The sequence below is a fragment of the Eupeodes corollae genome, chromosome 3 (genome assembly GCF_945859685.1).
Source record: "Eupeodes corollae chromosome 3, idEupCoro1.1, whole genome shotgun sequence".
Taxonomy (NCBI): Eukaryota; Metazoa; Arthropoda; class Insecta; order Diptera; family Syrphidae; genus Eupeodes; species Eupeodes corollae.
The window spans coordinates 56664119-56676662 of record NC_079149.1 but is presented as its reverse complement, the minus strand read 5'-3'; the positions used below and the strand labels follow the sequence as shown (position 1 = coordinate 56676662).

General features: G+C 35.0%; 2 protein-coding genes across 3 annotated transcripts in view; one reads left to right on the top strand and one right to left on the bottom strand.

Moving 5' to 3' along the window:
- LOC129949514 (uncharacterized) overlaps positions 1–12544 on the top strand; it is a 348729-nt gene that overhangs the window by 198819 nt on the left and 137366 nt on the right. The window lies entirely within an intron of this gene.
- LOC129949512 (fibrous sheath CABYR-binding protein-like) lies at positions 3038–4811 on the bottom strand. Of its 2 annotated transcripts, XM_056061028.1 has the most exons (4): positions 4646–4811; positions 4204–4548; positions 3932–4138; positions 3038–3895 (listed from the first exon to the last, which is right to left on the bottom strand). In XM_056061028.1, the coding sequence occupies exons 1-4, from the start codon at positions 4697–4699 to the stop codon at positions 3230–3232; spliced, it is 1272 nt and encodes a 423-aa protein (XP_055917003.1). In that variant the 5' UTR covers positions 4700–4811; the 3' UTR covers positions 3038–3229. The 2 variants fall into 2 exon arrangements, with proteins under 2 accessions (XP_055917003.1, XP_055917002.1); XM_056061027.1 differs by having other exon boundaries at positions 3038–4138; positions 4646–4810.

The window sequence follows — 12544 nt, the reverse complement described above, 5'->3', positions numbered from 1 at the left end:
CAAAAGTTTTTTTTTTTGTTTATGCGTTCACTTCAGTGAAGTCATAAACCTGTCTATATCTTTGCCCACTGGCTTAAGAAAATCTATTTATTTGCTTGATTAAATTCAAGATATAATGTGGAGGAATAGTTGTCCTTGGCGTTTTTGTTTTTTTTTGGGAACAGACTCATCAACATTTTCCAATAACGAGTTGGTAAAATAATCAATTTGATAAAAAACTACTTATGCTTTCCATATCACAGGTTGTATTTCTAAGGCGTTGATTTATTGTTGTTTTAAAATCTATGCCAATTTACTCTTTTAAAATCTAAGCATTGCACATCTTACATTCTACCACTAAGAATAATATCACAGTTTATTGGAATATGATCCGAACTCAGAGCGCTGACAGCTATAGGTTGGGTAACGATTTTCAGCAAGTTCGTTATTATCAGATCTAAGGTTGATGGAAGAATTTTTGTTGGTTGGAAAATATGTAAGACCATTAGGATAGAGTAAACTTATAGGATACCAGTAAGTTACCCCACTTATTTGCCCTATTGCAACCCCAATTAAGATGCCGGCTGTTGAAATCACCCAAGAGTAAGAACTTCTCATTACATGTTATAAGCTTTCTTTAAGTTTTAAGTTTTTAATGACGTTATTAACATTTGTATTTTTTTAAGAATTGCTCTACTGTGTTGATTAAAAACAAATCGGGTTTTAAAACGTATTCTAATGGAATTTCGACTTTAAATTTAGGCTCAATAATTTGCTCTATTTCACCGCTAGATAATGTCCTTCGATACCTGCGTTTCTAAAACAAGTCAATCCGCATTTGCGTGTATTGATTCCGAATCTCCATTGTTAAAAGCTGAGATTGGTAGAACGTGCGTCGCTTGCCAATATAATTGCGTCATCAGCATAGTGAAACGATCGAGGTTCATCGTAAATGGGGTCTGAAAGAGGAATGCTTTGCAGAAAAATGTTGAATAACAATGGCCCAAGTACCGATCCCTGAGGAACACCTGACTTTACTGGAAAAAAATCTGTGTGTTCAGATCCTATATAAATTGATGTTGATATATTTGTTTAAAAACTAAAAATGAGTTTATTGGGCAAATTTGGAATCAAAAGCTTTAACAAGGTCAAAGTAAACTTTTTATTTCTCAGTTTCTTGATGACCTTATTCTGGAGTGAGAGCAGATCATGTTCTGTTCGGTTTCCTATTTTAACAACAAACTGGTTATTTAGAATCATATCCGTATCTTCGCAGAAGCCTTATAGAGAATTGACATAAACCCGCTTAATTAAGAGAGAAGTGAGATATGTAGCAGCTTTTGGCTTGACAAAATGTTTTTTTTTTCCATATTTCTGTAAAATAACAATTGTTAATAAAATAAATAAATTAGATGAAGCAACTTTGAGAACTAGGGCCTAGTGACTTATAAATCTCAAGTACTTTTTTCAGGAATGGAGGGGACCTACAGTTTTTATTTGAGAAAACCTTTTCATAACAAGAATTACTCTTAGAGGATTTCTCAATTCCTCGCAAAAGGCAGTAACCGAGCAAAAAAAACATTAGATGGTACAAGCAGAGATTAAACACAAGATCTCTGGCATGACAGTCCAATGCACTGGCCATCATAGGTTCGGTTAAAAAGGCTGCGAATTCATAATCCACACACTTAGGCCAAAAGAAAAAGCCCATTGTGATACCACATGAATCTAGAGAGTTACTCCCCACTAGTCGAACCATTTTGAGCTTTTTATAAAGCGTATTCTACCAGATAGAGTTTGCGTCTTAGTGAAAGAGCAGGGTAAGTGCTGAGAAGCTCCTGCAGAAGTCATTTGAGGCTACACCAAGTCGTATTGCGTGTCTGCCTATAAGACAGTGTCCCTTAAGGACACCCATTTGGGAGCTTATATGAAGTCTGCTTTGAGATAACAATTCTTTAGAGCGCTTTAGGTCCAGTGAAGACCATATGAATTTTGTGGCTGCGCATGTTGGTAAATTGTGGCACCTAGAGTTTGCTATCGCAAAAGCTGTTTCTTTTAGAAGAAGTTTACATGCAGCTATCTTTATACCTATCTTCTCTTTCAGGTGAAGTAGGTATGACGGTTCAATTTTTAGCGAGCTCATCGGTTCTACAATTTCCTGTGATGTCTCTGTGGCCCGGTACCCAACAGAGGTGAATGTTAAATTGCTGCGCCATCTCCATAAGAGACGATCGACAATCGAGGGCCGTTTGAGATTTGGTTGAAACACACTCAAGGGATTTGATAGCAGCCTGACTGTCAAAGAAGATCCGGACATCAGAAGTTGATATCACATTTTTTCTTAGCCAGGAGAGAACCTTTTTGCGACTGAGTTTGTCGCAGTATGCGACTTTCTCTAATGCTGTCCACCATACTGCAACCCCACACATAAGTATTGGTCGGATGACCGATGTGTATATAGCCAATAAGTTATTCGAGGTTGAAAACCCTTTTTGCTACCTATGGCTTTCTTGCAAAGGAAAAGAGCTACTGTAGCTTTTCTAACTCTTTCCTGAATATTAGGTTTCCAACTTAATTTTTTGTCCAATATCAGACCTAGATATTTGGCTTCATTGGTAAAAATTAGTGGTACTCCTTTTAATGAAGGAGGTTTAATTACTGGGGTCTTGTATTTCCGTGTAAAAAGGAAGATGTCTATTTTGTTGAGGGGATAGAACACCTCCTTGTGGAGTGCATCTACCGACAGACCTTTTCGTACAATGATTAAATATAAAAGACAGGACTATATCTAAAGGATGTGAATATTTTTTAAAAAATACAATTTGAAATTGTAGATTTTGTATTATTTAGCGAGGATCTGTAATCAGGTACACTGTATGCAGACTGATCCTACAAGGATTGGATTGGGGATTGGATGTACATAGAGCGCAGAATTACCAGTCTTAATGTCTATCTGTTTACGAGTACAGAAATCACTACCTGAAAGAAGAGAATTGTATAATTCTTTTTCGAAGTCCCTGATGGTGATGAATAGACATGGAAAATAAAATACCATACATTAAAACAGGCTTTACAAATTAACGTTTATTTACAATAAGCTTCACTATTTCAATTATTGTTTTTTTTTTTTGTTAACGTTTTACTTTAAAATATACTATAATTTATAAATAGAATAACCTAAGCAAGTTTATTAGGACTTGAAAATGTTTATCTTTGTTATTTGTTTTAAAACCTAATTTTGTATGGGTGTTTAAACCCGTTTTCCCCAATTTCTCATAAAATTTTCAAGCCGTGACCGAACATTGTTTTCTTCAAGTTCCTCAACTTGGTCCATTTCATCTGAGTCTGAGGATGGTGCGTCAGTTGCTGGGGCATCAGTAGCTGGAGCTTCAGTTGCTGGAGCGTCAGTTGCTGGGGCGTCAGTGGCTGGAGCATCAGTGGCTGGGGCATCAGTTGATGGGGCGTCGGTTGCTGGGGCATCAGTAGCTGGGGCGTCAGTTGCTGGGGCGTCAGTTGCTGGGGCGTCAGTTGCTGGGGCGTCAGTTGCTGGGGCGTCAGTTGCTGGGGCATCAGTTGCTGGGGCCTCAGTTGCTGGGGCATCAGTTGCTGGAGCATCAGTTGCTGGAGCATCAGTTGCTGGGGCATCAGTTGCTGGGGCATCAGTAGCTGGGGCATCAGTTGCCGGGGCGTCAGTTGCGGGGCCGTCAGTTGATGGGGCGTCAGTTGCTGGGGCATCAGTTGCTGGAGCATCAGTTGCTGGAGCATCAGTTGCTGGGGCATCAGTTGCTGGGGCATCTGTAGCTGGGGCATCAGTTGCTGGAGCATCAGTTGCTGGAGCATCAGTTGCTGGGGCATCAGTTGCTGGAGCATCAGTTGCTGGGGCATCTGTAGCTGGGGCATCAGTTGCTGGAGCATCAGTTGCTGGGGCATCAGTTGCTGGGGCGTCAGTTGCTGGAGGGGTTGGTATAACACCTCCATTTGCATAACAAGCCATCATGTCATCAGTAGCCTTAGCAGTGTCGACAATGTACTTTCGGTCTGCTTCACTTCTGCATCTTCCAGTTTGGTATTTAATGGCGTGAATCTGCTCCCTAATACGTGCAGCGGTGTCTGAAGAGTCCTTAGATGATTTCCACACATTCCTGGTGTTCTTGTCTCCCTATTTACGCAGTAAATAAAATTACATAACAAAAACTTGTTTTGCAAATTCATTAAAATACAAACCGATTGATTGACGCAATCGAAAAATTTCAAGTTTTCACTCTCGGCCTTACACACATCCAAACTACCACAAACTTCATTGAGGGTGGCAGTCGTTTCATCCCGAGATTGTTGTCCTTCAGTCGCAAGAGACTCAAGCGCTTCATTTTCGTTTTGTTCACATTTTTGGAGTTCTTTTTCGTAAGTATCCAAGAGATTTTTCAAAACTTCCGAATAATGAGGATGACATTGACCAATGTTCGATCGCAACATTGGTTCTGATCGGGATTTCAGCATTTGCTCGTATAACGCATTTTGAGCTCTTTGCTGAATGTATAAGGCAGCTGAAGGAGTTGCTGATGCATTAACCTGTTACACAATAAAGTCACTTTAATTTAGATATATTTTTGCTTAGGAGAGTGAAGAACTCCACAAATAAAACAATTTTTTTTGTATCTACACTTACACTAAAAACTCCAACTAAAACAATTAATGCTATCAAAAAAGTTTTGAAATTCATTTTTTTGTAAAATAATTTAAAACTAACGCGCACAAGTTGCGAAATGAATTATAATGTAGGTCTTATATTCGTTGCACTCAAATAAGTGTCTTTGTCGGGTTTAGCTGTTTTTGTTACCATCAATGGGCTTTTATATAGATTCCAGGTGGAAAAAAAATAAATATATTTTTAATCATTAATCGATTTCCGATGATAAGAAAAACTGGGTAACGCGACTCTTCAGAAATTATTGTGAAATATGAGTTTGATTTTATTTTATTTTATATTATCTATTTCTTTAAAAATAAAAATCAGGCACGTACTCGTGTTGATAGAATTTTAGTGGAAAAAGGCCAAACGTAATGCATTCTCAGAGACAAATAAAAATTAAGTTAAGTCGAATGATATAGTCGAGTTACCAGAAATATAAACAAAAAGATGAATCCAATCTATCGCGGCTATCTTATTTTGGCAGCATCTGTCAAATCTGTCCTACTTATGTCGTACCACTGATGTCTAGAAGATCATGGAAAGCAATTTACCTCAGCAACATGTTATAAATTAAAGTATTTGATAGTCTTAAAGTTGCATCTAAGCATTTTAAAGTTATCAATCAGCTAAGATCCTCACACGCCAAAACGACAGCTGGACTGAAAAAATTGCTTCGGTCTTTTGAAGGTTTCGAACTTCAACGTAGCGAGTTTTCATGAAAAAAGCGTGTTTTAGTCCATGATCATTAAGAAGATCCAACACTTTTAGAAGCTCATAGTTAGTGAATCAATTAAAAGATTCAAATTTGAGCCCAAAATTCCAAATAAGAAACTTTCTTTTGTATATATTGAGAACGGACTAAGTGGGTTATGAATACCCCTATGATGATTAAGAACTGTACTCGCAATTAGAAAGGGATGATAGAATTAGAAAGTACCTGCCGATGCACATTAATTTTGAATGTCTACACACTACACATTCAACATTCATGTAGTGTGGCTACAGAAGGAATCCCTATAATTAACAGTACGTCCGAAGTTGGGTTCAAGGGTAATCTGATGAGCATTTCTAGAAGTACGGGTATTACGATTGAATTGTTTGATGGAAGGAATACAACTGGCTATTTCACTAGAGCATTGTTGGTGAAAATATCGATAGGACAATCATATGTAGATATGAGACATTGTGGAAAAAGATCTCCACAATCATTTTTAGAGCTCTATTTTTAATTTTATCTAAAAGACTTAATAACTTTAGCAGGACACCAGCTCAAATAAGAGAGTTATGCTCGAATTTTGGGAGAATAAAGGCTATGTAGATTATAGCCAGAACAGAAGGGCTAAGAAACTTCTCACATCATCGGAGAAAACCTAAACACTTAGCAGAATTGTTGGCGATATTAAATATAAAGATCACTCTACAACGCTTCAACGACAGGAGACAGCATTGAGTTTTCGAAGCATTAAGTTCTACACGGTTGTTGGTTCCCCATTAGGCAAAGCTTTTGAGCTCGGGATTTTAAGAACTTATCATACGCTGCCGTTGCTAGTCCACAACCGAGGAACAAGGATGAGAATCTAGAAAACGAATATGAAAAGCTGAGGGTTTTATCATCAGCGAAACAATTTAATTGGTTAGAAGTTTCAGAAAAAATATAATTTTTAAAGATAAGGAAGAGTGTCGAAGACAAAACGGAGGCTTGGGGCACACCAGCATTTATTTTATGGTTATCAGATTTGAACCTTTCCAATACTACTTGAATTTAACGTTTCGAAACATAATTACTAACCCAACGATACTAAATACACGCAATTTCGATAAGAGAGCTTGCTGTCTTACTTTCTCCAAAACGATATAAAGATTTGTTTCACTGTTCGGTGAGGTAAACCATGAGATCACCAATGGATCTACTGCTACGAAAACCGTACTGCCGGTCATTTAGACGCTGGCGTTCTTCAAGATATTTCTTTAGTTGACAATTGGTCAGCGTTTTCATGAAGGATTGGTGCCGTACTTTTAGATAAATTTTGGGCCAACGAAGTACTTAGTAGAAATGTTAATTTCCAATTATAAAACTGTTGACGGTAGCTAAGTGACATTATGAAAGATTGACGCTGTGAAACACAATAACCACGGAGGATGGAACAAGGGCGGTTTACTGATCCTAATACAGATCGGTCATTTTCTTTAAAAAATATACAATTTCACTTTAACCTTTGTCAAATATTAATGGTTTTTGATCCTATTAAAATAGTTATTTGTTCATATCCGAACAATGACCACTAAAAGAAACATTGCTTCCAGGAATATCAATTTCAAAGTACAACCCTTTTAACTGGCAATACTTATTTTTTGTTATGTAAAAAAAACTTTATAAGTTATAATTGGTGTAAGAACTTAAAAGTAAGACAATTCAAACTTGTTGTTTTAATTTGCTTAAAGATAAATATACACTTGAATAAAATAATATAATCTGACTCATAAGTTTGTATATTTTTATTGTATACAGAATTTTCCAGACATTTACAAAACTAATACAAAACTTATAACTTAAGTGTAAATGTAAAGAATACAATACAATACAATTTTTTTCTTAAAAGTACTTATTATTACAATTGTTTTACATTTACACAAATAAAGATAAAATTATTTATAATAGCAACATTTTCTTGAGTGGAAAATTATCATGTGAATAGCAAAGGTAAATGTTTTATATTCAAATAAATGTTACAATAGTTTTTTTTTGTTTGGAATTTATTTACAGAACTGCACTTCCATTTCCACTTGTTGTTATCAGCTAATATTGGGTTGCACCCTCCGGAACCTTATTCTATTATTGATAAAATGTTGTATATAATATTTAACGATATCAGTACTTTTTTAGTTCAATATTGTAACAAACCATCCAGCTGATTGAAACAAACGTTTATAATATTTGTGTTCCATTGAAAATACATAATTGTATGTTTTTGTAATTTTTTCACAAATTTTTCTGAAAAAGATCAACATTCCGAACACCTCCCAAAGGTTTGACTTATATTCCTCAGAGCTGTCTAAGTACAAAGTTCGTCTTGTGTTTGTGTTTGTTTTTGGCATATTATTCCATTTGTAAAGAACTACACAAGTTATCCAACAAAAGGTATAACTTTCGAGTAAACTGCCCTTAACCTATTTTAAACCCTACATCAAGAGTTTTTTTTTGACGAGTTAAGGAAATATAAATGAAGCTCTCCCCCAAAGTTTAATTCAAGGTTTTGTTTGCGAAGATAATGTATACTTTTTTTACGAAATCTATTGAAGGCTATCAATTTTTCCATCGGAAGTTTGTTTTCTCGAACTCATCTCAGAGGTCAGAATATCAGTGCGCTTAAGTAGCTTTGCACATTTAAATAAGTACTGGCCCTGGACAGCAGAAGCTTAAGATTATTAGATAATTCTTTCCTCAAATATGAATTATTGCGAATCTGTGCGATTTTTTTAATTGAAAAGGTTGATATTTCTCGACGTTTAAAGTACTCCAGAACCTTAATTAAAGGTAGATAGAGATAGATAGAAATTCTTTTCTGAATACATTCCTTCTGATTTCTCTGATAATTTGGCATTTTCCCAAGAAGTAGACATTATCCTCTCTTTCTGATAGGTTGCCCATACTACACTCTAGGGGTAAATCAGGTCTGTTTATGATTTAATCTGCTGTAAGTTGTTCTGGACAAGGAATTAGACGCATCAGCAATATATTCAGCTCTACATTTCTCATCAACCTTTAAAATAACTTCATACAATATGTTTTTAGCGGTTGTTAAATCCTCGATACGTAAATTAAAATTAATTTGACATTCCTCAGCAAGATCTTGTCACTCTCGATACCAACTGCTTTGATCTCGTATGGCTTTTATGGCCACTTTTATCACGGCCCTTAAATCATTCATTTTAAAAACGTTAAGCAAAAAGGCCGCTTGCAACTTCAATTCTTTTAAAAACAAAGGAAAGAGACCCGTTTCCAGCATTATTACTTAGTTTGGGGTATTTTTCGGCAAATGATTTCATTTTTTTTTTTTTATAAAGTTAAAGCGTTAGGAGCTTTTCAACCGAATTGTAATTTTAACATCCCCATACCTGCGATCCATATAAAAGTATGCTCTCATCTCAGCTACTGCTTCAAATACTTTAAACTTGCTACTATGTGCTATATACACTTATTTATAAAGCATTGTTTCCAGGTCATATTAATAGCAGTTTTTGCCTAAACCAATTTTAAAAAGAGGGATGCGACCCACACTGATAACTTCCCATCCCGTCTGTCGATTTGTCTTGCTTAAAAGATTGTCTATATGTACTCGTATCAATTTTTACCAAATTTGCGTACTATTTTTTGTAGATTTTATTTTTTATGAAAAAACGGATTGTTGGATTTTTATATAAAAATTACTGAATATCGAAAGCAATATTTTCTGTGAAATAAAATAAGTTTCGAGCCAATATTTTTAAGTTTTGAATAGCTATTTGAGTCGAAAGTAAATTTTTACGAAGTTTTAGTATTGTTTTTTTAGAGTTTTATTTTTTATAAAAAAAACTGTCAATTCGATTTTTCAAAAATTTTACCAAATGTTGAAAACAATATTTCTTATGAGATAAAATAACTTTGAAGCCAATATTTAAAATTTTTAAAGAGATATTTGAGTCGAAAATCAATTTTTACCAACTTTTATACATTTTTTTTTTAGGTTTTTATTTTGTATAAAAAAACTGTCAATTCGAATTTTTTTCAAACTTTAACTGAATGTTGACAACAAGATTTTTTGAATGATAAAGTAAATTAAAGCCAATATCTCAAAGTTTTGAAAAGATATTTGCGTCGAAAATCAATTTTTACCAACTTTTATAAATTTTTTTTTAGGTTTTTATTTTTTGTAAAAAACTGTCAATTCGATTTTTTTCAAACTTTAACTGAATGTTGACAACAAGATTTTTTGAAAGATAAAGTAAATTAAAGCCAATATCTTAAAGTTTTGAAAAGATATTTGAGTCGAAAATCAATTTTTACCAACTTTTATATATTTTTTTTTGGGTTTTTTATTTTTTGTAAAAAAACTGTCAATTCGATTTTTTTCAACATTATTCAAAATGTTGAAAACAATATTTCTTATAACATAAAATAAGCTTAAAGCTTAAATTTCAAGTTTTTGAAAAGATATTTGAATCGATATTCAATTTTTACCAACTTTGAGTAATGTTGTTTTTAGATTTTTATTTTTTATAAAAAAACTGTCAATTAGATTTTTCTCAAAATTTTATCAGATGTCAAAAACATTATTGTTAGTTGCACAAAATTGTTTTAGAGATGAAATCATATTTCATTCGTAAAATTTTGGAGGTGACAAATTTTTTTTCCAGTTTTATTGATTTAAAAAAAAAATCGTTATATTGATTTTTTTCAAAAAATATACCTGTTTGGTTACGTTACAATATATTATATAAAATTTAATTCAAGTCTCTAGCGTTTTTGGTTCGTAAGATATTTAGGGTTAACCAAAATTTTCACCTTTTTTTCAAACTGCTATGGTAAAAAAACCACCCAAGCAATTTTCTTGAGAGCCTTTTTTGCATCTTTCTGCCTTATTATCTGTATAACAAAATTTATTTGAAGTCGATATCTCTTCTGGTTCTTGAGCTATGGACGACGAAAAAAACATATTTTGACTCTAGGGACCTTGAAACGTCGAGAAATGTCAAAATTTTCAATTTGACAAATCGGACCCATTACAATAACTTCCTATGGGAAGTTAAAAAATACATACAGCTTTTTCCTTCGTGTCAAGAAATTCTCTGCCAAGCTCCTGAATATAAAAACATTTATCTATTGCTGAATATCCAGGTCTAAATCCAGCCTGGAACTCCCATCGTGGAAGAGGAAAAAAAGGGAATCCCTCTGTAGTTAGCTGCATCAAATAACGATCCTTTTATGGAAAGTTTTATAAGGTGCTCTTTAAGCATGATAGTCCCATATTTAAAAAATTCTACATCAGGAATACCATTCGATCCGGCTGCTTTTCCATCTTTAAGCCGCTTCAGCCTTGCTTCCAACTCGCAAATGCACAGTCCGGAGAGTCGACTACGAATCCATTTGCTGGGAATTGCCACTTTTCCGGTGTTATAACAGGATTTAAGAGATCCTTAAAATGGGAAAGCATTACATTTGAAGACAGTTTTGTGGGGATAGTTTCCAAAAATCAGCGGAGCTTTTACAAGATGCTAATCGGTCTGCTTGCTTTTCAGCGTAAACCTTTTGTATAGTCTTACAAAGCTCTTTATACTTCTTAATTAAACGTTTTCAGAGAGATGTGAATCTTTTTTGTCGGCCATATCTAAAAAACCGGCAAAGATATCGACCTTAAAAATTTTTTTTTTACAGGTAATAACTTCAGTTTGAGCTCAAATATGTAGCAAATACATCTACAGGATTTCTAAATCACCGGAATACTAACTGGGAGCGTTATAGGGAAGTACTAGCACAACTGCTTAATCACAACCTTCTTAAAAGCTCCTCCAGTAAATATGAACTAGACCTTTCTGTAAATCATCTCACCGAAGCCTTAAATGAATCAATGAGATGAGATTAGACACCCACTTTCCAGGTAGCTCTAACATAATCAATGACTTAACATCAGAGTCTGTAGCTTATACAAGCGATTTAGTTGATCTAATAACGCGGGAAAAACTGCAATGGGCCATAGACAGCTTTGATATATGTAAATCTCCAGGACCAGACGGAATCATTCCGGCAGAACTACAAAAATGCTCAGACATGATTATTCCACCATTGGAAATCATTCTGACAAGCTGTGTAAGGTTGAGATATATTCCCAAAGCCTGGAGAATGGCAAAAGTAGTCTTCATTTCTATAGCATGAAAACCCTCACACGTTAACCCTAAAGATCTACGACCAATCAGCTTATCATCCTTCCTTCGTAAAACCTTGGAAAGATTGATTGAAATTTACATCAGACATAATTTAAAACCATGTCTCATTTCCACAGCTTAACATGCTTACTCTAAGGGAAAATCAGTAGAATCAGCACTTCACTCACTGGTACGAACTATTGAACATTCCCTCGAATACGAAGAATATAACCTAGTGGCATTCCTAGATATTGAAGGAGCTTTCAACAACGTGAGTTACCAGGCGATCACAAGAGCAAGGGATAAGCTGAAATTAGAGAAGTCACTCATAGATCTTATAAGTTTCATGCTCAAAAGCAGGACAATAATTTCTAACATGAGAAGTTTTACTACCACCAGATCGGTGAATCGAGGCACTCCCCAAAGTGGAGTCCTTTCGCCTCTTTTATGGAACATGGTAGTAAACGACCTACTTACAGCATTGGAGGGTTTTAAGATGATTGCCTATGCTGACGACGCGACGTTGCGATATCCGTATCTGGGAAGCACCCCCAAGTTCTCTCGAAACTCCTACAAAATTCCCTAAACAGGCTTACTAAATGGGCTAAGCAATGTGGATTGGACGGCAACCCACCCAAAACAGAATTAATACTCTTTTCGACAAGATATAAAATTCCTCAGATTAGCCCACCCAAGATTAGAGGAATACCATTAAGCTTTTCCGATCAAGCTAAATATTTGGGCCTCATTTTAGACAAAAAACTAAATTGGAAGGCAAATATTGATGAAAGAGTGAAAAAGGCTACTGTAGCGCTTTTTACTTTTAAAAAGGCCATAGGATCAAAATGGGGCTTCTCCCCAAAAATAACCCACTGGCTATACACTTCGGTAATCAGGCCGATACTCATTTATGGAGCCGTCGTATGGTGGACCGCACTGGATAAGATGGTAAATCTAAATAAGCTCATCTAAGTC